The sequence below is a fragment of the Anas acuta genome, chromosome 2 (assembly GCF_963932015.1).
Source record: "Anas acuta chromosome 2, bAnaAcu1.1, whole genome shotgun sequence".
NCBI lineage: Eukaryota > Metazoa > Chordata > Aves > Anseriformes > Anatidae > Anas > Anas acuta.
The window spans coordinates 153,802,518-153,829,471 of NC_088980.1; the positions used below are offsets into that span (position 1 = coordinate 153,802,518).

Sequence of the window (26,954 nt, forward strand, 5' to 3'; positions counted from 1 at the left end):
AAAAATTACATTTTATCTTCTTCCCTCTTACTTTTCATTATACATGCCATCATTTTAACTTAAATACAACAGAGAATACCTGGTTGGGCTCAATTTTCTAATGTTAAGAAGAGAATCCCATGTCCCTGGAATAATTCCTACAGCTTCTACCTTTTTGCTTATGAACCTTTCCACACAACTCCACATCCAAGTAAGGATAAAGTGCAAGGAAGTTTTATTTCTACTATGTCTTAATGTCTGAAATTCATTTAATTAATTCATCAGATGTCATGCAGTTTCTATCTCTCCATCTGAACGGTCTTAAAATAACCAAGGGGTTCCAAATCAAGCAAAAACTATTTTTAAACTCACAAAGAAAATTAAATATTAAGATTTTAAAATATTAAAACCTGCTTCTTGTTCCCTCAAGTCACATGTATCTTAGTAAAGGCTGTACAAGCAAAACCCGTGTTATATGGTAGAGATTGGGCAAGGCATCAGGGTCTCACCTCTAATGCTGTAACCTGAAACAAATTGAATGGGTTTAAGCATATTTAATGGGTTTAAACATATTTGAGTTTAAGTCAGCAGGTTTAATAACATGCTAGTGACACTGCTGTAACTACTCAGGTATTTGTAACAAACAGCTGTAAAACCTTTACACACATACTCCTATGATGAACTTATGATGTACAGAGTTCAATCTTCCAAGAAAATCAAATGTGACCTACTCAGAGACCCTCACACAATGCCACACATGACTGAAACGTGCTGAGGTTGTCAGGAAGTCGTATCTGGAAAACATTAATTATCAGGATCCTTATCTTGATAGATGTGGAAGAAAACCAGGGTTGCCTCCTGTTGGAAAAGCAGCCAACCAACCCCTTTACATACTGATACACACGTTTCAGCTACATACAACTGTGAAACTCTTGCCATTGCCTAAGATCTAGAACATGGATGGACTCATTTTCAGACTGTAGAGCTGAAATAAAGCAAATTTGTTGCACAGGTGCCTCTGCTTCAGAATGGGTATGCAGAACTGATCACTCTGGTACTCTGTAATGTTTAAGTATTATTTTACCACCACTAAAGGGAAATGTACCTCCACTGCTCGCATTTCCTCTAGTATCCAGACCTTCAGGCTTAGCTGTAATTTGGAAGCAACACAAATACCTTCTAGGAAACAAGGCATTTTTGAAACCCTATTAATTTCTTTTAGATCCATGCATTCTACTCTTGATCATCATCTATTCAGCCTTCATGCATGAGCAGATGGACACAAGCTATTTGTAATTTTTCTTCAGCAAAACCAAGCAAAATATTTTTTCCTGCGAAGAGGGTACAAAAACAATTTAAATCCAAACCAAATTTTAACAGTACTGAGGGAGGGAATTCTCTTAGACTTTAAAGAGTTTAAACCCTAATAACTTTTAATCTCACAGATCATACATCAATCGCAAACGCAGCCACTATCTGAAAATTACAAATGTATGCACACTTAATAAATTAAGCTCTCGGTTACGAACCTCTAATTAGTTTCTGATTACTGTATAGCATTAAAAAAAAAAAATCTGAGCTGAACAACTCACTTCTGATTTTTTTCTCCTATTTCTCCTGTGAAGACAGGCTGGGGGGGTTGGGGTTGGAGAGCTGAGGAGGGACTCTCTGTCAGGGGGTGCAGGGATGGGACAAGGGGGAATGGCTTGAAACTAAAAAGGGGTAGGTTTAGATTAGATATAAGGAAGAGATTCTTTACTCAGAGGGTGGTGAGGCCCTGGCACAGGCTGCCCAGAGAAGCTGTGGATGCCCCATCCCTGCAGGTGCTCAAGGCCAGGCTGGATGCAGCTTTGGGCAACCTGGGCTGGTGGGAGGTGTCCCTGCCCATGGCAGGGGGTTGGAAATAGATGATTTTTAAGGTCCCTTCCTACCCAAACCATTCTGTGATTTTCCAGCATACTTCCCATGATACACATATTATCTGCAAATCAGTGAGGTACAAATCTCTGACAAGTCAGATCTGAACAGAATGGATTAAGGCGAATTGCACGAGCTGCCAATACAAATTTTGAGAGAACCTGACCACAATGAAAATTTCCCATTAGATGATCCCAAACAGTAAGGTGTCTTTGCTAGCGTGAAGAAGACCCATGACTAAAATGAATGCCGTGATAAAAGCAAAGGAAATCCTGATTTTCTGGATCTGGGCAGGAAGAGTGGCTGGATTTCATATCCCATCAGCACAGCCAGCAAAGCCATCTTTAAAAGTGATGAAGGAGAACAGCTTAAAGAAACTGAATATAAAACTGGAAATATTCTTCTACTTTCTGAAGGAAAAAAAAAAAAATCTACCAATATTTCCCAGACCATGGCCAGTTAAGGGATGATTTCAGAATCTCACACATCTCTCTCATCAGCTGCTTGCCTGGTGTTGTGCGAGGAACCGTCCCACTCCAGCATCCAGGACTTTGACAGGACTTCTAAGAATTAAATCTGTCTTTGAGACTTCTGTTTCATGATTTACTGGTGAATTCAAAACTTAGTAGTGACAAAACAGGAAAAAAAAATGCATCAACCACATTTCAACGTAAAAGCAAATTGCAAATTTAAAAAGAGAGCTTGACAAGGTCAGGCAGAGCACTAATCCTCACTATAACCCCTAGATTCCAGATTCTGATGATAAAAAGAAAATCGCAGTGTTTAAATCATGTGTGTTGCTTCACGGCACAAAAAGTTACTTATCTTTTACAGGATTTAGGTAATTCTTACTTAAATCTCACAAGGCAGTGAGTACATTAAAAAAAAAAAAACATTAAATTCCATCTGAACATGAGAAAACACCCCTTTTTTTTGTTTCCTCTCCCAGTTTGAGGATGGCCAAGCACTGGAACAGGTTAACCAGGGAGGTCATACAATCTCCATCCTCAAAGATATTCAAAAGCCAACTCGACACGATCCTGGGCACCTGTTTCAGGTGGCCTTCCTTGAGTGGGGTTGGACTCCAAGAGGGTTGGAGATCCCTTCAAGAGATCCCTCACAACCTAAAGGATCCTGTGATTCCATGAACACGTATTTCATTACATTTTTTGATGGAGCAATTGCATCCCAACCAAAATGGTCTGAAATGAATTTGCTGGTTATTGGAGCCATTTCTATTGTCATTAATAATACAAAGAAAAAAAAAATTGAAGGGCTCAAGCTGCCAAGAGATTGTGATTTATATTTTAATGCATGAAGATAAAATTTAACGTCACTTCAAACAAATTATTTTTGGTGGCAGATTTTATTGGACCATTACCCTCCATGAGCTGTCACAAACCTCTTATGGTGAATCACTCATAAATTGGATTCAGATGGCAAGAAGGCAGAGAAATGTGTTAACTGCATGAGTAATCCACTCAGCTTCTAAGTCCACTTAGTTATCTGGAACTTAGACTTAATACACTCTGCAAGGCAGATGTTGAAAAAAAAAACGTACACTTAATTAAATTCTTTAAAACTTAAATTCCTTTAAAAATCAGGTCAATGAGTAACCTCCACTGAAACTCGCTGTTACCTTAGACTTTTCTTCACCACCTTCAGCACCTCAGCTTGTCAAAAGTTTGGTCCATGTTCTAGTGAAAAGTAGGCTCATGAGGTTTCCACTCTAGCCCAGATCTTCTGTTGTGGTATCGCAAAGAAATTTTGCTAAACATCTCTCCCCCTATGTCCAACTCCAATATTGTTTTGTATGTACACCTCTCCAGCACCTAACTTGGTCAAGAAAAGAGCAGTCCAGATTCTGCATTATTACTACAGAAAACTTTTTGTTTCTCTCATTTCCTTCTTTTCTGTGGAATTCCACGAGTCACTGACTGTGATCTTAGGATGAAAGAGTATTTTATGAGGAAGAAAAAGAGAAGCTGTGGATGCCCCATCCCTGGAGGTGCTCAAGGCCAGGCTGGATGGGGCTTTGGGCAACCTGGGCTGGTGGGAGGTGTCCCTGCCCATGGCAGGGGGTTGGAAATAGATGATTTTTAAGGTCCCTTCCTACCCAAACCATTCTGTGATTCTATGATTCAAAATTCAATAAAATATTCTACCACAGAATCAGAAATATATTTTATAGTTCCCCGTGGAATAACGAAAAATCTGTGCTGTATTAGATATATTTGGTATACCGAAGTGAAAGATCTGAGAACACATGCACTGCTGCAACTTAAATTAGTATTTTTCTTCTTATTGCATAATTCTGTATTATTCCTTAATCTTTTGTAATTCCTGCAGCAGCAAGTATAAATCTTAATTACTGATGAGAATCACTTTGTGTTGGGGAGAACACACGCTTAGGAAAAAGACAGCCCATTGTCAATGGATTTATAAACAACACAAAGATATAAAATTGCTGGGTAGAACCGAGAAGAGATGGAACAACAATTATGGTTAATGGTCAACACAATAGAGAAGTCAACACGGGAAGAAAAACTCTTCAGTAGGTGTTCAGCTAGAAATTCAATTACGCAGCAAATGAGTGTAATTTGCTACATAAAATTTAGGTTTAAATGCCTCAAAATCTTGAGACATTATAACAGCATTTGAACGCTGTTTTCTTCCCTCCGTATTTAATTTTAGATTTCAAGCAGAGCTCTGGCATTTTCAGGGCTGACCATGGGAGAGGGGAAAAAAAAATGTCTTTACCACTGCTGTAATTTTCTACGTGACTGTAAATTATAATTCACATTTCAGCCCACCATTGCTGATGTATTTCATATAAAAAGTTACGTATCTGATATAAAGGGACGTATCAGATGCTCAGCTGCTGCCAGGGCACTTCAGCACTGAAAAGCGACGGCTCCGGCAAACCCGGAGAGGCAGATTGTGTTTCTGCTCTTGGCACTTTCCTGCGGAGTGACAGCCAGAGAAACGCTTACTACTCTGTCTCTCAGGCCCCAAATCACAACACACACCTCTTTTGTAACGTACTTTAGCATATGGATTAAAAAAAAAACATGCGAGACAGACTTCGTTACTCCAGTTCACTACCTGTTACATTGAGCTACTGAAGTTTCCGAAAGCGAGCAAATATCAGTTCTGAGGTCTGTTCCCTCATACCTAGCAAAGAACAAAGGAAAATTTAGAAAATTCAACATTGTTAGGAATTGTAGCACCAAATATGGAGGCGAATGAGGTTTGCTTTCCACCTTCTCCTTCAAGCTTAAGGAGGAAAACTAAAAAAAAAAAAACTGGAAGTCAATGCCAATCTTCTAGAGCTTTCCATTTTGCTTTTATATGGAACAAGAAGCTTCTGGTCAAAGTTATACATCACAAAAAGCAATACTGACTGAAACATACCCCTGCATAGCCCTTGATGAGGTATATAATTCCCAGATGTCCTTTCATTGCCTTCAGATTTCCATGGGGACTTTACTAGCTCTTGTAGCAAATTCCCATTCCCAGACATGAATTTACAGCCCTTGTAAATTCATTCTGACAAAGCATGGAAAGAAAACTTTCTAAAAAGTTCTAAAGTTTCTAAAAACTGGACATATTTCTGGGCTTCAAGGCAACTAAATGCACTACTCTTCATGTTCCAGCAGGAATCAACTATAAACAAACATTTCTAACTTCCACATCTCTCTTTTTAAGTTTGCTGTGCCCTAACCTTAAATTCTGGTCTACAATCAGTACTGAAACACCAAGAAGCTCAGTGTTTAAAGGCTGGGCAGCTTTAAGCACGTTTCTCTTTCTCATACAGACAGAAAGAAAGCAGGCAGTGAAATGACTGCTGCCTGCACCTCTGGGTGAACTCTGCCCCAGAAATTGGCCGAGTGTAGAAGTGGGCTGAATGGGCATTCGTCTCCTTCACCTTACTGCAGGGTTTGGATTCCTCTGCCCCTCCCTTCCCTTCCTCTAATGGCACGGTGTGTTCGACTCCTGTCATGTTGTCTTCTTTATGGCCACGTTTTTGTGTCTTATCACAGCTGTAATCACATTTCTTGCTGAGCAGCAGAATCGGACTATTCTTTCCACACTGTAAAAAGTCACGGTGCTTGACAGCCCCCCTATTTTACCTACAACTTCTCTTCTCTGATGCTCCGTACCCGTTAAACGCATACTGTGGGACCGCTCATCAAGTCACTGCTTTGCTGCCTCAATGCCGAGCCTGGAAAATGTAACTGAAGTCAATCACACAATTAAATTTGAGAGTGCATATCCACTGGAAATGTTGTAGCAGCAGTCTCCTAAAACACATACAGGAAATTAAACAATGATATCATCAGTCTATGTATAACTTTTAATTCAACCTGCTGTACCAGCATACGCCAGGTAACCTGTCCCAGGTGCCAAAATAGCACCAGGCTCATTCCTCTCATTGGGCTATCTTCTGTTTATTGGAGTCTGACTTTAAATTAGCTTTTCAGCTCTTCAGGATATGGCTTACTTCCTGGTATTTCTGCTGGTAGTAATAGCTGGTAATAAACAACATGACTAATATTTGGTGATAAACAGTATTAGCAGCCTGCGTGAACCAAAACTACGTTTCAAGAGCACCTAAATTATTTTACATCAAAACGTTTGAAGGACGAAACAGATAACATTTGATTTCCCACTGCAAGTTGTGATTTAGAATTTTCTGACCACGCACTGAAGACCAAAACCCAGAGTTTGGCTGCTAATTAGCCCTGCCCTGCCCAGCGTTTCCTCACCTGCAGCCCCTCTGCCCATTCATTCCGTTTAGGATGTGTAACTGAAACACACGGGGAGGCGACAAGTTAAAAATAGCAGGAAAAAAAAAAAAAGCCAATTAGTAAGAAGTGCCACAATAACCTTTGTCAGGATAAATTTAATGTATAGGGCTCAGAGATAGTTCCTATGGCAACCAGAGGCACTTGCAAGGTACCATTAATGAGAAATGCAGTATCTGTCACACAAGGAACGAGATGCAGCAGCAGCCTGGCAGGCTATTTAAAGATCCTGTTTTCCTCCCTGCCCCCTTTTCTTCAAAGAGCAGCAGGAAAATAAACTACTACTCAAGTAGCTTTATTATGTGTAATTTTCTAATTTCGTATTCTCTTGCCACTCCTCCAGTCACTGAACTGTTCAGACCTCAATGTAAGCTTTATTCAAACTGAACAGATCACGTTTGCGGCCGTAACCCACATTTTGCCTACTTTTGGCAAACTGAACTTCGCTCCCAACATGCACAAAGCAGCAAGATGCAAAACACTTCGCCCAGGTACCCCAAAGATACAGTCACAGGCCTTACAATTAAAAAATATGGTTTCATTGTCCACAGGAGACAGACATTGTGAAATTAAGATATACGTTCATTAAAAACTGCCTGTTTAGATAACAGTGTTCATCTCTTATTTTTACAGAATATAGTTGGAAATTATTTCAGATGTAGCTTTGATGTTTTCCCCAAATGCACACAAACAAGGATTCGGTGTGAACAGCTTTAAAACCAGAGGTTTCTCTATTTTATACACAAAGTCCACTTCCACTTTTGGTATGTATGAAAAACCACCACAAACGTGGACTGACAAGCCTCCATTAACTTGGTACTATAACACCCACAGAGTAATACAGTTCATATCAGGGCCTTAAAACATAGTAAATCATCATAATAGTGCATTTTTCAGGATCGTGAGAAATAACGAAGTGTGTGCAGCCACAGCTCCTTGATTTAGCATCACTAACTACAGGACGGGATGGAAAGGCTTCTTCTAATATACTGCCAATTCTCAAAACCTGGGCCAGGTGAAAGAGGTGTTTCAACCACGCCAGGATTAACAGGGATACAGCTGGTTTATATGAACTGTCCTTCACTGCTCTTACCCCCACTCTCCGTGCAAGCATGTTCCCTGAAACCTTGTTCTCTACACCATTTGAAGTTTCTCCTTGATCAGTCTTGGTTTCGTTCACCCCAACCTGAAGAATCCTGTAACAAAGACTTTAAGAGCTCAGAAAGTGCTGTGAATTATCATTATCATCATAATTATCATTATCAAACCGTACTTGATCATTTATCAATCCCAAACAGGCAGCTTTCATTTTAAACATTTTGAGTTTAATACTAAAACTTTAAAGTAATAAATCTCCTAAAATTAAGCACTCAAGAACACAGATCAAAGGCAGTTTGGGATTCAAGTAGGTTAAATGTGGCCCTGCCAAGCTTTTGCACTGGCATTAGCAGGTGTTAGACCTCCTTGAAGCTGCTAAAGCTCTGCCAGCTCACTGGGAGATGTACAACTCATTAACACCTTTTTGATATAAAAGATAAGGCAGACAACAGAGGTAAACCTGGAAGGAAACTTTGGCGATCAGCTGAGATGCTGGGGCCTCATTAATCAAAGGGAAAGATTTTAGCTGAGATGCATCCATGGCCAGGATTTTATAACACGTGCTTCACAGCAACTGTTAGCAGAATTATTATTCTGCCATGTGCTCTGTGGAGTTACACTGCAATTGGAAATGAAAAAACAACAGACAAAGAATAAACATTTTGGAAAAAAATACAGATGACCTGGTAAGCTGTAAGTTGAAACAATTTAGAGAGAAAAAAAAAATCTTGTTACAAATGATGACTTGGTAGATTCTTTCCAAAACCAAATTAGTTCCTGAAGACTTACACAGAGGAAAAATGATTTTAATTGTATTTTATTTGTGGCATGCAGCCAAACTAAACCACTGGTCAAACTCTGCTCTTATACCAGGTGTAGCTAGTTTCAAGACATACCCGAATTTATCCAAACTGCAATTTTTAGCTTTGCCATGTGACTTGTAATACTTTCAACTGATTCAAAAACTGTTAAAGGTTGCTGTTCCTGCCTGTCCACTGCTTTTTCTCTTACATTTCTGATGTGTGCCAGCTTGCTTTATTTTTTATTTTTTTTTCTCAAGTCTAATAGCATTGACACTTCTCTATTGCTCTTCCTACCATGCTGTCTGGCAAAGAACTTGTTACATTAACTTCAGTGAGCTTTCTCAGATGTGCTCCTCTGCTGTGTGGATGATGAAGGTCCCAACCCAAGAAACAACCAGGTTAATCCACATGGATATACTCAGAAACCTCAGATAAGCATGGGACTGTGTGATTTCCACCCATTTTAATTCACTAATTATTAACAGCATTAAACAGCAAGTATTAAGATGCCAGTAGTGGAGGTATCAGCAGAACAGAAAGAAAGAGGTATTAAATGTTAGAATAAAGAAAAGACTATAAAAAGAGGTATTGATAAACAAAAGCATGAAGAGTTAGTTGAAACTCTTTGACTGGACATTCCTATTTTATAAACCCAACATTTAGGTATATTAAAGGTTTGTATTTCTAAAGCTCAGAAGCATGTTAGAGGATTAACGTAACGAGGAAACAGAAATTCAAAAAGACAATCATCACCATATAGTCTCAGAATATGGTACAATATTGCAGAATGTGTAGAAAACAAGGTCAAATTACAGATGCAATGAATGCTTTCACCCATGTTTCTTTTCAAATTAAGAACAACTGGCCCAGAGTAAAATTCAATTTTTGGAAAGAATTACGAATTTTACAAAGTTTAATCTTTCCAAAGTATGAAACGAAGCTGCTTCTATACTTTAATATGACGATGTGATAATGCTTCTTAAAACTGGCAGGATTATAAACTAAAAGAAAGGAACCAAAAAAAAAAAACAAACAAACAAACAAAAAAAAAAAAACAGTACATTTCACTGTTTGTCAACCCCCAAGAAAAATTTCTATTCCAAATGGTGACAGAATATTAATGTGCAACACGAAGGCATTCTGGATTTAAAAAGTATAATTTCAGGGGGAAATAATTTCCCATAGAAGTGAAAACATCCTACCACGTGCTGATGTGTATTTAAAATGTCTATTTAAAAGGATGGTTGGTTTGCATTCGACTCCTATTGAATGCTGAGCAGAGGTTTTTGTAGATGTACATACATGTATGAAAATCCACATCCAGCTCCTGAGAGGTAAAAGACAGCCCAGAGCTCATCCGGGCTATTTGAAGCTATTCACTATTTAAAGGTTGGATTCTTCTTCCACCCTGTTCATTGCTTTGAATTTATTACCTCTGAGTTTCATCTGCTATTTGATCACCTCGTCCTTCTGTAATTCCTTGCAGCTGGCTTCCCACTCTACAGCCCCCGATTTACTCACAGGGCACTTCCCAGCCCCCTGCTCGCTCCTTTTCCCACTCAGTTTCCAGGAAGGCCGAGCAGCACAGGGCCCAGCATGGATCCCAAAAGGACTCCATCGATGGCTTTACTTCTACAATTAACAAAATGATTATTCACTCCTCTGTCACCTTTCTCTAAACCAAGTAATAACTCTCATTTCTTACCCCACAGCAGCTCCGATTCTCTATCAGCCTTTGGTGAGGAACGTTGTCACATGCCAACAGGTGCATTAATTAGGTCAGCCTTACCCACAAGCTTGTTAATGCCTTAACAGAACTGAAATGGATTTATGAGCTAAAACTTCCTTGCTTAAAAACATGTTTACTCTTTTCTAATTCAGCACTTATCCACTGCAGATGTACATAGAAAAAAAAAATGGGAAGAAACCTGTAATTAACCTTCTTTACAAGTTCCCTGAGGGTACGTACTCACGACTCAACATGTCAAACCTGGAGTGTTTCCAAAATGTTGGCATCTTTCATAGCCCGAAAGCACTGTATAAGACAAAGAGTAATTTTCAACGTGCAGATATGAAGGCTTCAAACATACCTACAGCACTAGACAGAGATGACAGCACCACGGGATTCTGAGTTAGGGTTACTCTACCTTCAGTAACGCTCCTTCTGAGGGACAGACAATTAAACCACTCCAGTGATTTCATTTGAGGACTGACTATTTTTCTTTAAAAATCAAAGCTAGAGTGGAATTCTTCATTTTTACTGCTCTTTCCAACTGTAAGGAAACAAATTAGAAGCAGTAGGCATTTTCCAAAACTGAGCAAATGTGCTTTGAAGGTCACATTGTTGACTTAAGAGCGTACCGAGCCACCAAGAGGGACACCAAAAGGGTGGCTGGAGGGGAGAGACTAAATGAACAAAAATAAGGGAAGATATTGGGCTTCACACCACATCACTGCCTGCCAAGGTTTCACGTTGCTTCTCCAGTGACTGCCAGGGACGGCAGTCGTACAGACAGATTAATACTGAAGCTGACGGTACCTAAAATGAATGCATTTGAAACTCTCAGCCAAGAAATCAGGTTTTGTTACTGTTATTTAATCAAATTCACTTGCGGAGGTATCAGCATAAGTGAATATCGTGATACAACATGACAGCTGTTTTGTCTTGCGTGTTCTTATTTTGGCCATCTTTCCTAAAGCACTGGGTATTTTTCAGTGGAGTGAGGAAGGATTGGTCTAACTTTCTGAAGGGTAAAAATTGCATTAAAAGGATTTTCAAAAGAAAATAAAGACTCAGTTTCAAAGTTCTGAAAACACCTCTACGACAGCAAAATGGAAACATCGTTAAAAAAAAAATAGGCTTTATACACCAGAGCATTTACACAGCATCTTTCAGACTTCTTCAGATTGTTGTTGTTTTAGCTTGTGGCTCCAGTTAATGAAGGAAGAAGGAAATGGATGTCAAGACTGAAGAATAAATTCAAACTACCGAGGCACTAATTCTGATTGACTTTTCTCTTTGAAGGAAAGACTCATAAAACAGCTATTTTAATTACACTTTTGATCATCTAAAATAAATTAATAGGAATCGGGTATTTTCATTTCCAACTTCAGGAAGCCGATGCCGTGCCATCGTGATCTTTTGCAGAAGATCAGAGAGCAGGCAGAAAGCCAAATCAGTGCAACGCTGAAGTGCAACTTTAATAAATCCTTTGGCTGTTAAACCAGCCTAACTGGCAGCCATTCAAGACAATCTTCTTTCATCCCATTAACGCAGTCACCATGTCACCACCACCGCAAAACACAGCAAGTGCTCCTAAATACAGGCAGTATGAATTCATCTATTTAACTAGAGATATCGGTGTGACCTAGAGCTAGGTGTGACCTAGAGCTGTACCTGCGCCCAAATGCTCACTCTTCTACTGGCAGAAAGAAGAAAAATGTCCTGAAATGTGTTGGTAGTTTTTTTCCCCTAAAAACAGAGGTGATGGTTAATTAGGAAATGGACAAAAACTATTAAGTTCCCTTCACAGTTTGAACCTACAGCCTATAAAGGTTCTACAGCAAGATACCCTTTCCTCCCTTTCCTCTGTATTTCCAAGTCTCCAAATAAAATAAGAAGTAATCAAACATACAAAGAAGGACCACGTAAATGCATGCTACTTTCAATAACAGACTACTTAAAGTAATATGGGTCTGGAGGCCAAGAGCTTTAAATGTAAACTGGCACTATGCCTTCTGTTCCAGATGAAAAATAAGGGAAGAAAGGGTAAGGAAAGGGATTAATCGTCTGGAAGCAATAATAATAATGACAGAATAGGCCAAATGTTGGTAAGACAAAGTCTTAGAGGACAAGAGAAAGTGATAGAGGAACCAAGTCATATGGGCACTTGCCTGGCGGGAACAACAAAACTCTGTTGGCTTTGGGAAGAAGGAGCACGTTTCCAATGAGCAGCTAGATTTGCAAATCAAAGAATATTTTAGGTTGGAAGGGACCAATAGAGGCCATAAGGTTCAAACCTTCATTCAAAGCACAGCTAGCCTGGAAGTCGGCCCCAAAGATCCACATCTGCAGCCCAACAGCATACAAGAAATATTTATTTATTTTTTTACAAACCCGCTCTGATCCAGGCAGTTTCCTTTGGCCATCACAGGTTAGGTAGCATTGCGTTCAACTAGGTTGGAAGGAATCAAGAAATAATCTCTTCAACAGCAACGTTTGCAGCCTACCTTGAGCGTGCTCCATAAGGGAAGTCTGACAGGATTTGGGGTTGTGGCAACTACATGAGTAGAGCTGCAGATATGTACCTCCCTACCCAGTAGGGCTCGTCCAGATGGCATCTCTTTTTACTTAATGGTTGTCTATCATCATTTCTTTCACACCTAGGTTTCTAACTTGGACTTCACTGTAATAGTGCATTAAAATTTGACATGTGACAACACGCAACTATAGGGTGAGAGACAGCAAGGACCTATCCCAGTTGTGCTCACTACTGAGTAGGTTCAGGACAAAACAGAAATTTTGATTAACTTTCCGTCTCACAGAATTAGTGACAAACTTTGGTAGAAAAAACATGTTTGTTAACACTACTGACCCTTCTCCTTCAAGTAGGAAATCCACTAAAAAACAAGAATGGACAACCCAATTTTTTTTCCATGGATTCATTTCTTCCCGTGGATATTGCTGTTTTTCATTTAATGAGGGGACTCATTTCTAGTGAAAGGCTCATGATGGTCAGCCTTCAATTCCACTTTTTTCCATCATCCCTCAGTGTTGAAATATGGTCTTTCTATAACCACAGTACAAACCTATAGGCACCAATATGTGTGAATTAAGAGCAAGCACAATTTGATTTTCAGGAAGCAGTATTTTTTTCCTGTTTAGCTTTTTGATCCATTCTTATCTACCAAAAAAAGTATTTATGAATTTTCTTACATTCTTCCCTCATCTCCCCACGTATCTTGTGCAAAAATGAAAAATAAATGAAGAAGTACTAGCACTTCACTCTTTTTCTTAATACACGTGTACTTTGTTGGATGCCTCCACTTAGACTGCTAGTTACTAAGGACCAAATTCTGTTTCCCTCTGTAAGTGTCCAGCATCCACAAACTTCAATAAATGAATGTTTTTTCCCACGTATTGACGAAACGAAGACAGGAAGAACCCTTGCTTCTCCTACAAAAAAGCTCCTTTACCAATAAATAAATAAAAATCTAAATCTGAATTCTGAAATCAATTGTTTTTTTCAAGAGAGATTTTTTTGAACCCTCGTTTCCTACAGCCAGTGCTCTAGTTAAGATTTAAGGCAGAAATAAAGATAAATATCAGATTTGGAGTAATTTACAGATCATCTAAAACTAGGATAAAAAACTCATACAATACCTAAGTGATATTTTGTATAGAGGCCAACCTATCTAACCATGTTTATGTTATATCTTATTAAACTTAATAAATCCTGTCAGAGACAAACTTGGCCTACACTCACAAACCTCCTGTTCCCCTAGCTGAGTACACAAAATATTAGGAACGGTGCAAATTTGGTCTGTTAAGGTCAAGTCAATGTTCAAAGATGTCAGAAAAACTGCCATGCAGGCTAGATCCAGCTGGTTTGCCGCTGACTTAGAAAAGCAGTCAAATCGCTTACACCTACTTTTGAGAAAGTGGGAATAGCAAAAAGACCTTACGAGGAGTCACACACCACCAAAACAGCTGCCTACCCAGCACAGCACCCTCCAGTTGCTGAAGGCAATACACCGAGGTTTTCAGATGAGGCTGAAGGAAGAAAACAGCCTTGGAGTAGACAAATAAAGGAAAGACTACCTAAAGGTTGCTCTCTCCTTAACAACTAGGCAAGAGGGGTTTATCTGTGCTCCAAGTTATTGTGGTTTTGACAGACACAGAAATGCTAAATTCAAATGTTGATCCTAAGAAAGAGATGTCGATGTTTTCTCATCGACAATTGCAGGGACACAGCACTTGAAAAGGTCTTCCTGTTGGAAGGTGCAGCAATTGCAGGCAGGTCTTTAGCCATTCAGCTGATGACACCTTCGACAAAGCCAGGTCCTTTGCCTCTTACTTCTCAGCAAGGAAAACTGCTTGATGATCTGATGTCTGAGGCTTGGAAGTCTCTTCGTTTCTAGCTTTATTCATAGATAGCTCAAAGCCAAGTTTTTCCTGGTGTTCTCACCTCCCTTGACATTTAAAAGAGAGCCCAGCCCGTCTTTGTCCCCAGCTTGACAGAACACATTAATAAACCCTTTTAACTTTTACTGCTCTTATCAAACCGAATTCTAGGTCTACATCACTTTGACCAGTTATCTGCATCTTCTACCATGCGATCTTGTCTTTCTTATATTCATGTGGCCAGAAATGTTGTAATTCTCAACTACTGTTCCATGTTTCTATTTGCCGATCATATTCCCCAATCACATTTGTTGTTTTTTTTGCAGCACACTCCCATGGAGGACTCACAACCATCGTGTGATATCACCCACCATCCCCTCACACCTTACCAGAAAAGCAGGTTCCTTTCACAGAAAGGATTTCTTCAGTGTTTTAACCACAAAGCAATCCAAATTTAAGTTTCTCTTGATCGTTCCCTTTATTTCTTATTATTTCTTTATTATTATGACTTGCCAGCCTATCATTTTTGCAGATCTTTTAAGTAAAGTCTCCAGTTTTTGATAAGTGCTATGAAATAAACATTAAAAGTGGACCATGATATTGATCTGAGAAGTGCTAGACACATCATCCTTCCCTACCCAAAGTAATATTTCTTTGCTATTAGTAAAAATAAATAAATAAATAAATAAATAAATAAATAAATAAATAAATAAAATACATAAAATAAAAATGGAAAACTTTAAGCATCTGAGCTATGTATTTAACAACTGTCACGGAAACAAACACCATTACCCTGAAAACAGGAGGTGATTTTTTTATGTTTGGGTTATTACAACCTTTGGTATTTTTTAAAATCAGCTTGAAGCATCCTCAAAAACTTCCAGCTTGTCATGTTTTTAATGCGAAGAGCTGGGGAAACTGCTGTGAAGTTGATGACAGCAAGGCCTTAATCATAGTGGCTTTGTCCTTAAAAAAAACAAACTATAACAGCAACATAAGGAAGACATAATTAATCTCTCATACAGACAACATGCCCTGTCACAATCAAAAGCACAAATTAAACATTGACTTAGCAGCTGTGAGCAATAACAAGCAGGATTTACTTACACATAGACAATACATTTATTAAGGGAACTTACTGATGGGTTAGAAAAAGTAAGAATTTTTAACTTCTCCTACCCTTTGGAAGAGGACTTATTTCCAAATGTTTTCAATGCACCTGTGCATTCCTAAGTAACTCTACCAAAAATGCAAAATACAACACTTCCATTCAACTGAAAGCTTCACTGAAACACTGATAACTCAGTACATGTTTATTACAAACAGTTCTAAAAAAAACAGCAAGTATTTAACACCAGTCTGATAACCAGCTTCCAGAGTAATGCCACTTCTGCAAACTCCACATTTAGCGAACTAGCTCTAATCAGATATTCCCAGACTTCACAGCTCGATTAACCGATGTATTTAACTAAGCAGTAGTCAATGGCCAATGCTCAGTAAGTATGCACACAAAGAATTTTGTACATAACCATATTTTTCATGAACAAAAACCACCATCCTGCATGATGATGGGAATCAAAATAAAAATCTTTATTTTCTGATTGTCAATAAATTTAACAAAAAAATAAAAATAGCTGAGTCAATACATACAGAAGTTCACTTATCAAAACTGAGAAAAGTCCTGCTCAACTTTAGTGAATATTTACACAAAAGCTCACTCATTTAGCCCTCCAGCCCTGCGAAAGGGCGTGAATTGGCTACCCAGAAAGGAGCCTGGCTTGTGATTCTTAATTTCTGATTATTAGCTTTGTTACTGTAGTATTTCTCTGCTACTTGAATGACCAATACAAGGATGCCCGCATTTATGATGGCCTGTAGCAGCGATACATCTATCCAGCTTCAAGAGGTACTTCTATTCAGAAGGAAACACAGCTCTCAAAAACTTTTGGATTTCATTCCTGATCCTTTACAGCTCCTCCGTGACTGGCAGTCTTTGTCCCTTTTTTCCCAGCCTGTTCTTACCCAGGTGCTGTTTGTTCTTCACTTCTCACCTCCTCACCCAGCCCTATTCCCCTGCAGTTCAAGCCTTAATACTCACGGTCCTCACACCAAGGCCAAAGCCATCCAAAACCTCCAGCACCTAAATGTGTTGTACCTCTGGCCTCCAGCTGTGGAGTCGCATCTACATAAAATCTCTCAAACCTCCGTTGTGTCCCACCACAAAGATATGTGAGAGGATTCATCTAACTCAGAGCATCACCTTGATGAATCTCGCACTGCTGCTGATGTTTGCCATTCCGGACTGCCAGACATACTGTGCACAGAATGGAAATGCAAAGGTAATGCAGGGGATGTTGCACAAAATGAGATATCCTGGGGCACATAACGAGATAACATCTATTACCATAAATTATGAAGTGATTTACGCATAAATGAGGGTTGTCGTGAAATTTCATTTTAATGGTTTGATAATCAAGTAAGAAACACAATAATTACCATACCTAAGGTTTTCAATAAATTAAAATCACTGCTACCAGCAACACTTTTTTTGTGAACGTACCTGATACAATTCCCTCCCAGAGCTGCCTGCTAGATTCTTTTGGTTTCATTTCTGGATGCCGCATCACCATGATAAACAAGTTCAGTTTGACTGCTGATTACACTGAAAACATTTCCAATTTACAGCAAATCTCCATCAATGATGTACAGTCGACTACTTGAAGAAACGGCTTTGCAGCTGGGAGGCTCCACTGGTCAAGAAAGCTGAACTTTCCAATAGCAAATGTAAGAGAATTCCCTGCAAATTCCTTCCCACTAGGCACAGGAGTGCACATCTTACATCCTACAGTGACTGCTCCATAATACAGAAAGCAGAAACAACACAACAAAGGCTTCCAAGTTATTTTACTTTCTAAACATACAAAGGGGGAAGCAAAGAGGCGAGCAGTGAGCAGGATGCAGCATTATCCTTCTTTGTATGTTTGTTGGCAGCAAATATGAAAGGCTCGAGCAATGAGAACAGGAACGAAGAAAACAATTTCCTGCTATCTACACTTTGTCAGGACAGGAGATTTCAAAATGATGGTGATGAATGGAGGGATGGTAAATTACAAAAGGAACCGTGAGTGACCAAAGTAAGAGCTGGAGAAAAAACTACAATTTAAATAAAAGTGGAATGGGGAAAGCATTAGGAATGAGGAAGATATCAAGAAGGTACAAGCAAGGGGAAAAACAACTGGACTTGTCTGAATGGCCTCACTTCAAATACTACTCAAATATTAACAAAAAATCGATGTCAGCTGGGAAAAACTGATAAAAAGAGAATTTAAGAGTAGGGCTTGTTGAAAAACATTGTGCATCTGGACTGAAAGCACTTGGTTCAAAAGCAAACACCTGTGAAACACAGAATCATTAAGGTTGGAAAAAACCTCCAAGATCATCTGGTCCAACCATCACCCTACTGCTAACGTCACCCATTAATCCATGTCCCTAAGCACCATGTCCAATCTTGAATCATTGCTCTAAAAAAAGGGGAAAATTACTTTTTTTTTTTTCCCTATTTTTTTTTTCACGATTAATAAAAGTCGTTTGCTAGAAAGAGTTTGCTAATTTTAAGGCTCAGTGTATGTTCCACCTAAGTTACCGTAGCAGATCCATCCCAATAAAAATTAACCCTCTAAGACAGGAGTTATATACACAGCTACAAACACATAGTAACAATTGTGCTTATCATTCAAGAAATAGATAACAAATGAGTTTAGAAGTGACAGAAAACTTGGTGCAACTTCTAAGCAAGAATAAAATGGTAAAATATCTTGCATAAAGATTAAACTCACCATCCTTGCAAGAAAGAGCTGCAAAAACCACATTGATAAATGGCTGCTTCAAAAGACTTATGGAACAGGTTTATGTGCATTGCAATATACAAATTTAAGGGTATTTAAACTTCAACTATTAAGCCTATAGGAAAAAACAAGTAATTCATTCAAGGAGATGCAAAATGATTTTATAACCTTATTTGTAGCACTATTTATGTTTGTTATAGACCATCCCAAAAATTGGGAGCAACAAATTCCAAGCAGTTTACCAACCACAGAAATGATGGGAAACAGGATACAAAATAAATATTCACATTTTGGTGAGTATTTAACTTCTATTTTGACAAAGAAAAGAATGAATTCTTTCTGAATAAGATAAAGTAACAAGAACTGCATGTTACTGATACTTTTGCCCATTCCTTGATAAATAAAAACTGACAAAATTCAGCCATATTTTGAGTTGTCATACTTTGCCCTTTGTCAGGATATTGCTGGTACTGTTATATATTCTGTATTTGTTTTTCATGGTTGCATACCTTCCAGCAGATTTGTTAATTGTTTTATTTTTTGCCAGCTCTACAATGTTCAAAGGAAAAACAGGCCCCAAATACCATCATTAGGGTAGAAATGCATGGTATTGTTACAAATAGGACCCTTTTAATACTGAAAGGACTTACCGCTGGCATTCCCCGGCATGCAGAATTAAATCTTCATTGTTCCTAGCACTAATGGTCAACTCGTGCTCTGTAGAATTGAAGACGTCTAGAAGGAGATGGCACTGCCGGGTGCTGTTCAGACAGGGGAAAAAAAAAAAGGAATATTGCAACTTATATATCAGAATATATCAGAATAAGCATGTATACATAAAAATTTAGATGCATATAAATATACATATATTCACATATATATATATTTTATACCCTACTCCAACTATATGAGTATCTAGCTCTTTTACTAGAAATAACTCTTTTTTGGCATCTGAAGCACTCTCTCCCATACACCAAGTACTTCAAGAGAGACAACTTTGTCCCTTTTGTAGGAAAGGCAAACACAGGCAGGCTTAACAGAAATTCTTACATTCACCAGCTACCATCCTTCAAATCCAAATTTTCCTAGAAACATTCACTATGAATATACCAACCGTGTTTCTGGTAAACCTAGGAAATAATACCAACAAAGATACAGAAAAGAAACTCTTACTGTAAATTTTTATTCTCATTTATAAACTTTTCTTCCTTGTGAAACTAAACACAATCAGCAGCACTGGATGAAGATTATAATATAATTCACATGAAACAAAAAAAAATCAGGAACAGAACCAGACAGTAAAATGCCAGATACAACCAGACAGCCCCAATAATGCTTTATCAGACCACTCAAATTCAAAACTTCCTCAGAAGCTATTTAACAACAGGGAAATATCGTAGCCTTAAGCATCACTACAATTTAGTTTTAGCTATAAATGACTTTGAAGTTTAAATGCATGTATAACAGAATTAGGTGACTCGCCATTGGGAATTACAGAATAAAGTAGTAAAGCCATTGTACAAAGGTTACAGATCATCACAACCCATGCAATTGCTACCAGAAACAATAAGTGGGGGAAAGGGACTCGTACTGAATGTCAGAAGTAAAAGCCATCAGCAGCTTTAATTTGAGAGGGAGTTCGCATGAATCACAGAGTGGTTTGGGTTGGAAGGGACCTTAAAGCCCATCCAATTCCAACCCCCCTGCCATGGGCAGGGACACCTCCCACCAGCCCAGCTTGCCCAAAGCCCCATCCAGCCTGGCCTTGAGCACCTCCAGGGATGGGGCATCCACAGCTTCTCTGGGCAGCCTGGGCCAGGGCCTCACCACCCTGAGTGAAGAATTTCCTCCTTATATCTATCATCTTTTAGTTTAAAGCCATTCCCCCTTGTCCTATCCCTACACCCCCTGACAGAGTCCCTCCCCAGCTCTCCTGTAGGCCCCATTTAGGCACTGGCAGGCCACTGGAAGCTCTCCCCGGGGCCTTCTCTTCTCCAGGCTGAACAACCCCAACACCCTCACCCTGAATTCAGTCAGGCACTGAATTGCAAGCGAACGCTGCCAGCAGACAGTACCGTGCCGTGCTTTTTTAGTATTTTAAGGGTTTTCACTCTTTTGGGGTAAAGCCCCAGTGAATACTGCATATAGAGAGGAATGCACAAAGGTGGCTGAGTGCCTGAAGCAAACACATCAAAACTCAAGAATTTGGACCAGATAAGGAGCCCCAGCTCGCAGCAGCAACTCCCCGACTTAATTAACAACTCGCAAGGAAGAAATGACTGGAAGGGCAGGATTCGAGTCAGTAGCTAACCTGTTACCAGCCGGGCATGAAAAAGAGAGAAAAGGAAGCCTGGCTTCCACCTCATAGCTGGGAGAGAGGGACGAGACCTGTAAAGACGCAGGAAACTTCTGCTTCTCGAGGAGATGCTAAGATAAAACCTGCAAAGGAGACTGCCAGGGTTGAGTCAGTTTACAAAGTTCAATGCAGAAGGAATTCTTTATTTACCCCACAGCAAAAATCAAACAATTGTCTGAAGTTGCACTCAGACAAGCCCTGTGCGGTATTTTTGGCAGGAGAACTGAAGTTTTGGAAATAAAACAATTGCTGTAAGTGTAAAAGATCTATAAAACCATCAGTCCTTCCGAACAGGACACTGCCCCTTAACACTAACATTTCTGAATGGGAACTCTGAGATTATGTAGGGAAAATTATTCATCATCGTGAGACTTTTTTCATCTTTTTCAAACACAAAACAAAATGGGTGTGTAGGGGAATGTCCTTGTTGGCTTTGAGTTAACTCTCCAGGGAAATCTTAAAAAAAATAAAATAAAAATCAGAGTTACAGAATAATTATGGTAATTTGAAAAATAAGAATGAGATACAGGTATAAAGAGTTTATAGGCTACGTTAAGACCTTAGGAAAACAGTATTAAAAGTTCAGAGTAAATACGTATCAGTGCCAAACCACCTATTATTTAAGGTTACAAAAATATAATAATTGAAAGAGCAAGCTTCAAATACTAGAAATAAGACAAAGCATAAACCCTGGAAAATAAGATGTGATAGCATAATGAAGTGAAAAGGAAAAAAAAAAAAAACACAAGTTGTTAAAAGCAAATTGTTTAAAGACCTAAAAAATGTGATATTTTTTTTAACCATGTCACAATCTGTATGACTGTGTAGAACTGATGATGTTGAGCTACAATCTGGGTGAAAGTTTCAGAAAAACAATTAGCAAGAAAGTCAAATTAATTCTTTATATCAATTTTCACTACAGGTGAACTTACAGAAAACTGTCCTCTGCGAGACAGGAATTAAAGGATCTGTATCAGTGTCAGTAAATGAGATTTTAGAAGTAAATTGTATTCATGCAAGTGTGATAAAGGAAATTCAGCATGAATTTGCTGAACTACTACATAAAAATCAAGTCAGTAATCTGTTGCTTTAACTAAGCTCTGTACAGGAGACATTTCAAATGTCATATTGTTTTAAGGATTTCAAGGCAATTGAGAAAATTAGCCATGGCCTCCATTTTTTATTTTATTTTTTTAAAGAAAAGTCTGAAAGCTTATAAAAAAATTAAACACTCAAAAGAAAAAAAAATGGGTATAAGATGATGTAATTACAGGCAATAGCAGCCTAGTGAAATTTTTGGCTGAGAAAAAACAGTCACGCCACTGTTTCCTGGACCTGGGAAAGATTATTCTCACTTACCCAATTTCTTCTTCATTTTCCAAGCTAGCCACCACCATGTACCACCATATAACAGTTTATGCTAAAAGGTTAGTGGATTGGGAAGGGAGGTAGAGGCTGAGTCACTGGGAGAAAATCCACTACATTGAGACCTCTAAATGTAGGTAAGAATGGTGAGTTACCTTTCTTTCCTCCCCGAGAAGGGAGAGAACCGTCTTTGCAAGATGTCACACAACTTGAAGGGTCACTGGTAGCTCCCCGGTCTTTCTAGAGGTTCTGGATTATTTTGCTGAGACTAATTACTTCTTAAACTTTGGTTCAGACACATCTACAGTAAGTCATTTGGTGGGTTTGGGTGCTTTTGGTGGTTTTTGTTTTCTTCCTCCAAAACATCTATACAGGTAGCACAATATCATCCCATATTAACACACCTAATTAAAACTTCATCAAGTTTTGGTTTATTCCATATACTTACAGGTACAATATACCAAATCACAGAATCACAGAATCACAGAATTTCTAGGTTGGAAGAGACCTCAAGATCATCGAGTCCAACCTCTAACCTAACACGAACAGTCCCCACTAAACCATATCCCTAAGCTCTACATCTAAACGTCTTTTGAAGACTTCCAGGGATGGTGACTCCACCACCTCCCTGGGCAGCCTGTTCCAATGCCTCACAACCCTTTCAGTAAAGAAGCTCTTCCTAACATCTAACCTAAAACTCCCCTGGCGTAACTTTAGCCCATTCCCCCTCGTCCTGTCACCAGGCACGTGGGAGAACAGGCCAACCCCCACCTCTCTACAGCCTCCTTTAAGGTATCTGTAGAGAGCGATAAGGTCGCCCCTGAGCCTCCTCTTCTCCAGGCTGAACAAGCCCAGCTCCTTCAGCCACTCCTCGTAGGACTTGTTCTCCAGGCCCCTCACCAGCTTCGTCGCCCTTCTTTGGACCCGAAAACAGCATAAAAGAGCACAGAGCTTCCCTTCCCTGCAAAACCAGACACTACAAATACAACACACGTCTTTTCTGAACGGAATGATACACAAATTATTGCATTATGTTAAAAGCCCAAATTAAACAAAGCTGAATTAAAGCTGGACGGGACTGTCTATAGACTCCAGGATAAAGAATACCAGTGCTTGAAAGGATTTTACTTTTGTTTCCATCTATCATTCGGACTGCTAATGGAAAGGAAATAAGCCTGGGTCAAACAAATGGTTTCAGAGCCTAAGTGGAAAAATACTAAAAATCACATCATGAAAACATTTTCCATTTCAATTACCTTCCTTGTTTGTCTATTGTGTTTCCTTCAGAAAAATCTATCACGAATTTCAGGTTCAAGATTCTCTTTCACATTTCACATGAAAGTCTGCAGCTCAGGAGGCTGTGCATGCCAAAACTAGAATTACAAAGGCTGGTTTGTTTTCACTTGGGTGATTTATTATCTGAAGGTCTCAGAGTAACATGCCAAATTAAGTCAATACTTATTTCAAACACTAAAAAAGAAGATTTTTTTTTTTTTAATTGACAAAAAGAGTTATTTCTACAGTGTCTTGGAGGTTTACTGCATAAATTAATTTCTGTTATCCTCCATTACAGAATCCAGGATATAAGGCAAACAAAAGTTAGTGACAAACTGTATTTTAAAAACCTTCCAATGTCTGCTCTGATGACAGAAATCATCACAAAACTGGGGCTGTGGGAACTTAAGAGAAGAGGAAATTATACTGTAATCTGGAAATTTCTTTCAGGGGTATTGCAGTCTACTCTGAAATGACATCAGAGGATGCACTTCAGCAACATTTAACACAAAATTAAAAACCAGATGCAGCTATCACGCTCTAATGACAGCTCACTACAGTGAATAATCATGGCAGCTCTGTTTTGAGCTTTGTTCTGAAGTCAGTTGCAACAAGAAACACTTGGAGGGGGTTTGGCAAGTTATCCACATCCTGACTCAGCTCAGTTTTCCCATCAAGGAACGTTTTCACACCTAGACTTTGGTTTGCTTCTTTTATGCTTTTTGTAAAACAAAAAAAAAAAGTTCTGTAACCAGGCACGCCCAACATCCCTGCTCAAAACGAGACACCAGAAAGTGAAGAGAAGCTCTTGGAAATGATGACTCGCTAGAAGTCAACCCCGTTCTCCAAAATCCACTGATGAATGTGACCACTTCGTATAGTACAGCAAAACAATGATCTGGAGCATCTCTGCTGTTACTATTGTGTTTTGAATAGGGTTTCTTTAATTCCATTTGGTTTTTACTACCTCCCTTGAACACGAAGCATTCCACGCTAGCTCCAGATGATTAATTCAGAAGTTTACACATCTCACTGTTAAAAGGCCTTTTCCACATTTTCCAAGAATTGTCCTCATCTGACTTCTCCTGGTTGTAAACCTTTGCGATTATGCTAAATATTCCCAGCACATCTATAAATACTTGCAGATTTATGTTCGCACGTCTTCATGTGCCAAACCGTGCATATTTAACATTTTGATCTCAAAAAAAATCAATTCTCTCCAAGTGTAAGCTCCTCCTTGCCCCCTTCCCCTGAACCCACTACAACATCACACGATGAGCAGGGTTTGGGGTTAGCGAGCTGATTTACCTACTGGATCTGACCTCCCGTGTGCCTTGGGTTCTCACTCAGGGACATCTATGCCGAGCTCAATGGTGTATGTATAAAGAAAGGATGTACTCTACAAAGACATCCAGTCTTGAGAACATTAAAAAAAAAAGTTACTAAACCCATCCCTTGGCAGGTTTTACAAATGGTTATTCAGCCTAATTGATCAAAAGGAGACCTTCAGCTGTAATCGAGTTTGTCTGGTTTCTCTTTCATCCACTTTTTATTGTTATTATTTTTCATTAACAAAAGAGTGAGTTTAACACTGTGGAGACATCAATTCCTTGTAACCAGGTCTTATCCTGGCCTTCCTCCCAATGAAGCAAAATGACTGCCCTTCAAGCAGCCACCCAAAAGTTTTTCTCCACCCTTCAAGAATCGATGGTATCTGAGCACTGAAATATTGGAAAACACAAGACCAGAAACAGCTGCCTGTCAGCAGGTAGCTGATTCTCATTCGAAATGTGCCAAGTGTGAACATTTACTTTAAAAATTCAGCTACAGAAAAACCCAGAAGTGCTTCAGAAGATGCTACAGAACTTTTCTGTTGCGTGACCAAAACGTTTGTTGGAACATGGCCGAGGAACCACACTGTTTGCCATTCCCCCTCTGTCTTTTGTGAATAAGGATCGGGATTTCTACTCCCAGCCTGGCTGCTGAAGGGGCTGCGTTGCCATTTATTGCACTGAAAATGTGGGCAACCATGGAAACAAATTCTGAAAACCACATCTGATTTTACCAAGACCCAAATGCTGAACTGAACTGGCACTTCTGGACAGTAGCAGTGTCAGACCTGCTGAAGTTCCTTTTTTTTTTTTTTGTTTCCTTCTCTGACTCAATTACAAGAAGAGAGTCTAAGCCTCTGCTCTTGCCAAAAAAGATCTGCAGCTGATGCTATAAGGTGGTTTTGAGACGAGAAGAAAACTTGGCTGCCTCAAGAAAATTAAAAAAAAAAATCACTTTGCTCATCATTGTGAATTTGTAGAATTGAAAGGTAAGGATATTCTTACATACCAGATTTCCTAACCTTTCCCAAAAGGAATTGCAGCAACCCTGTCGCACTATGGACTGACTTCATCTACAGATTCAGAGTGCAATGAGCAAGGCAAAGAGTTTCCAGTTTTTGTTGATGGCTCTTCTTTAAACACCTAGGTGACACATAGGTAACACAATGGCAAGGGATGCAAAGAGAATAAAAAGCACCCTACAAAGCGTGCAGAGCATACCTTATTTCAGTTCTTACCAAACACATGGAGTAAATCAGCAGTTTTTCTAGCATTTTTTTTCAAGCTCTGTGGTTTTTTTGACAGAGGCAGTAGGGAAGGACATTCAGTGCCCACCAAAACTGCGAGATAACATTTTTGAGGGAGTGTTCAAGACAATCTAGTTAGAAGAAGCTTCAGTGGCAGACTTTCTTGGAGCTATCAAGATGGGAAAATGAAGAGGTGTTTCACATGAACCAGCCAACAGAACGTTTCCCTTACGTTCCCATCAGCATCACAGCTCCGATGGAGATCTAGGAGACAACCTGCTGGTAGCTGAGCTCTTCAGAGGCCTGGAATCACCCTCGTAGTTTTGAGGCTAAGACCTGATAAGGAGTCAATTCACAAGACCATGAAAACAATATTATTATAGAGATTTACCAGCATTTTATGGTATGTAGTGTCAAGCAAGTTGATCCCTGAAGCCCTTCAAGGCTTCAGTGAGCTGTGGGAAACACTGGGAAAACTTTCAGTATTAATTCATTCTCATACCCTATTTCAGGGCTAGTTCCAACACCTCATTTTTTCATTATGCATGACAAGACCAGGGTTTTCTGGCAAGGACAAACATGCAGAATCAGGGATTACAAGTGACACAGCCAAAGGCATACGATTTCCAAATGTGTGGCCATCCCAATGTCTTTTTGGATGCAGGCAGCTCGGTGAGAGGAGGATGAGATGGTCAGGGAAAATCCTTGGAGCAGAAGAGGGCCACTTATGGACAGAACATCACCTTCTGAGAGCTGGCGTCTGCAGGAGAAGCAGGCAACAAACAGCACACTGCAGCACATCGAGG

The 26,954-nt window shown here is 39.3% G+C and overlaps 1 protein-coding gene across 5 annotated transcripts in view; it reads right to left on the reverse strand.

Moving 5' to 3' along the window:
- The window catches only part of TRAPPC9 (trafficking protein particle complex subunit 9), a 479,897-nt gene that overhangs the window by 278,727 nt on the left and 174,216 nt on the right, over positions 1-26,954 (reverse strand). For all 5 annotated transcript variants that reach the window (XM_068672718.1, XM_068672714.1, XM_068672715.1 and 2 more), the window contains one exon: positions 19,225-19,335. In XM_068672718.1, the coding sequence (XP_068528819.1) occupies positions 19,225-19,335 (111 nt within the window). The remainder of the gene's footprint in view (positions 1-19,224; positions 19,336-26,954) is intronic.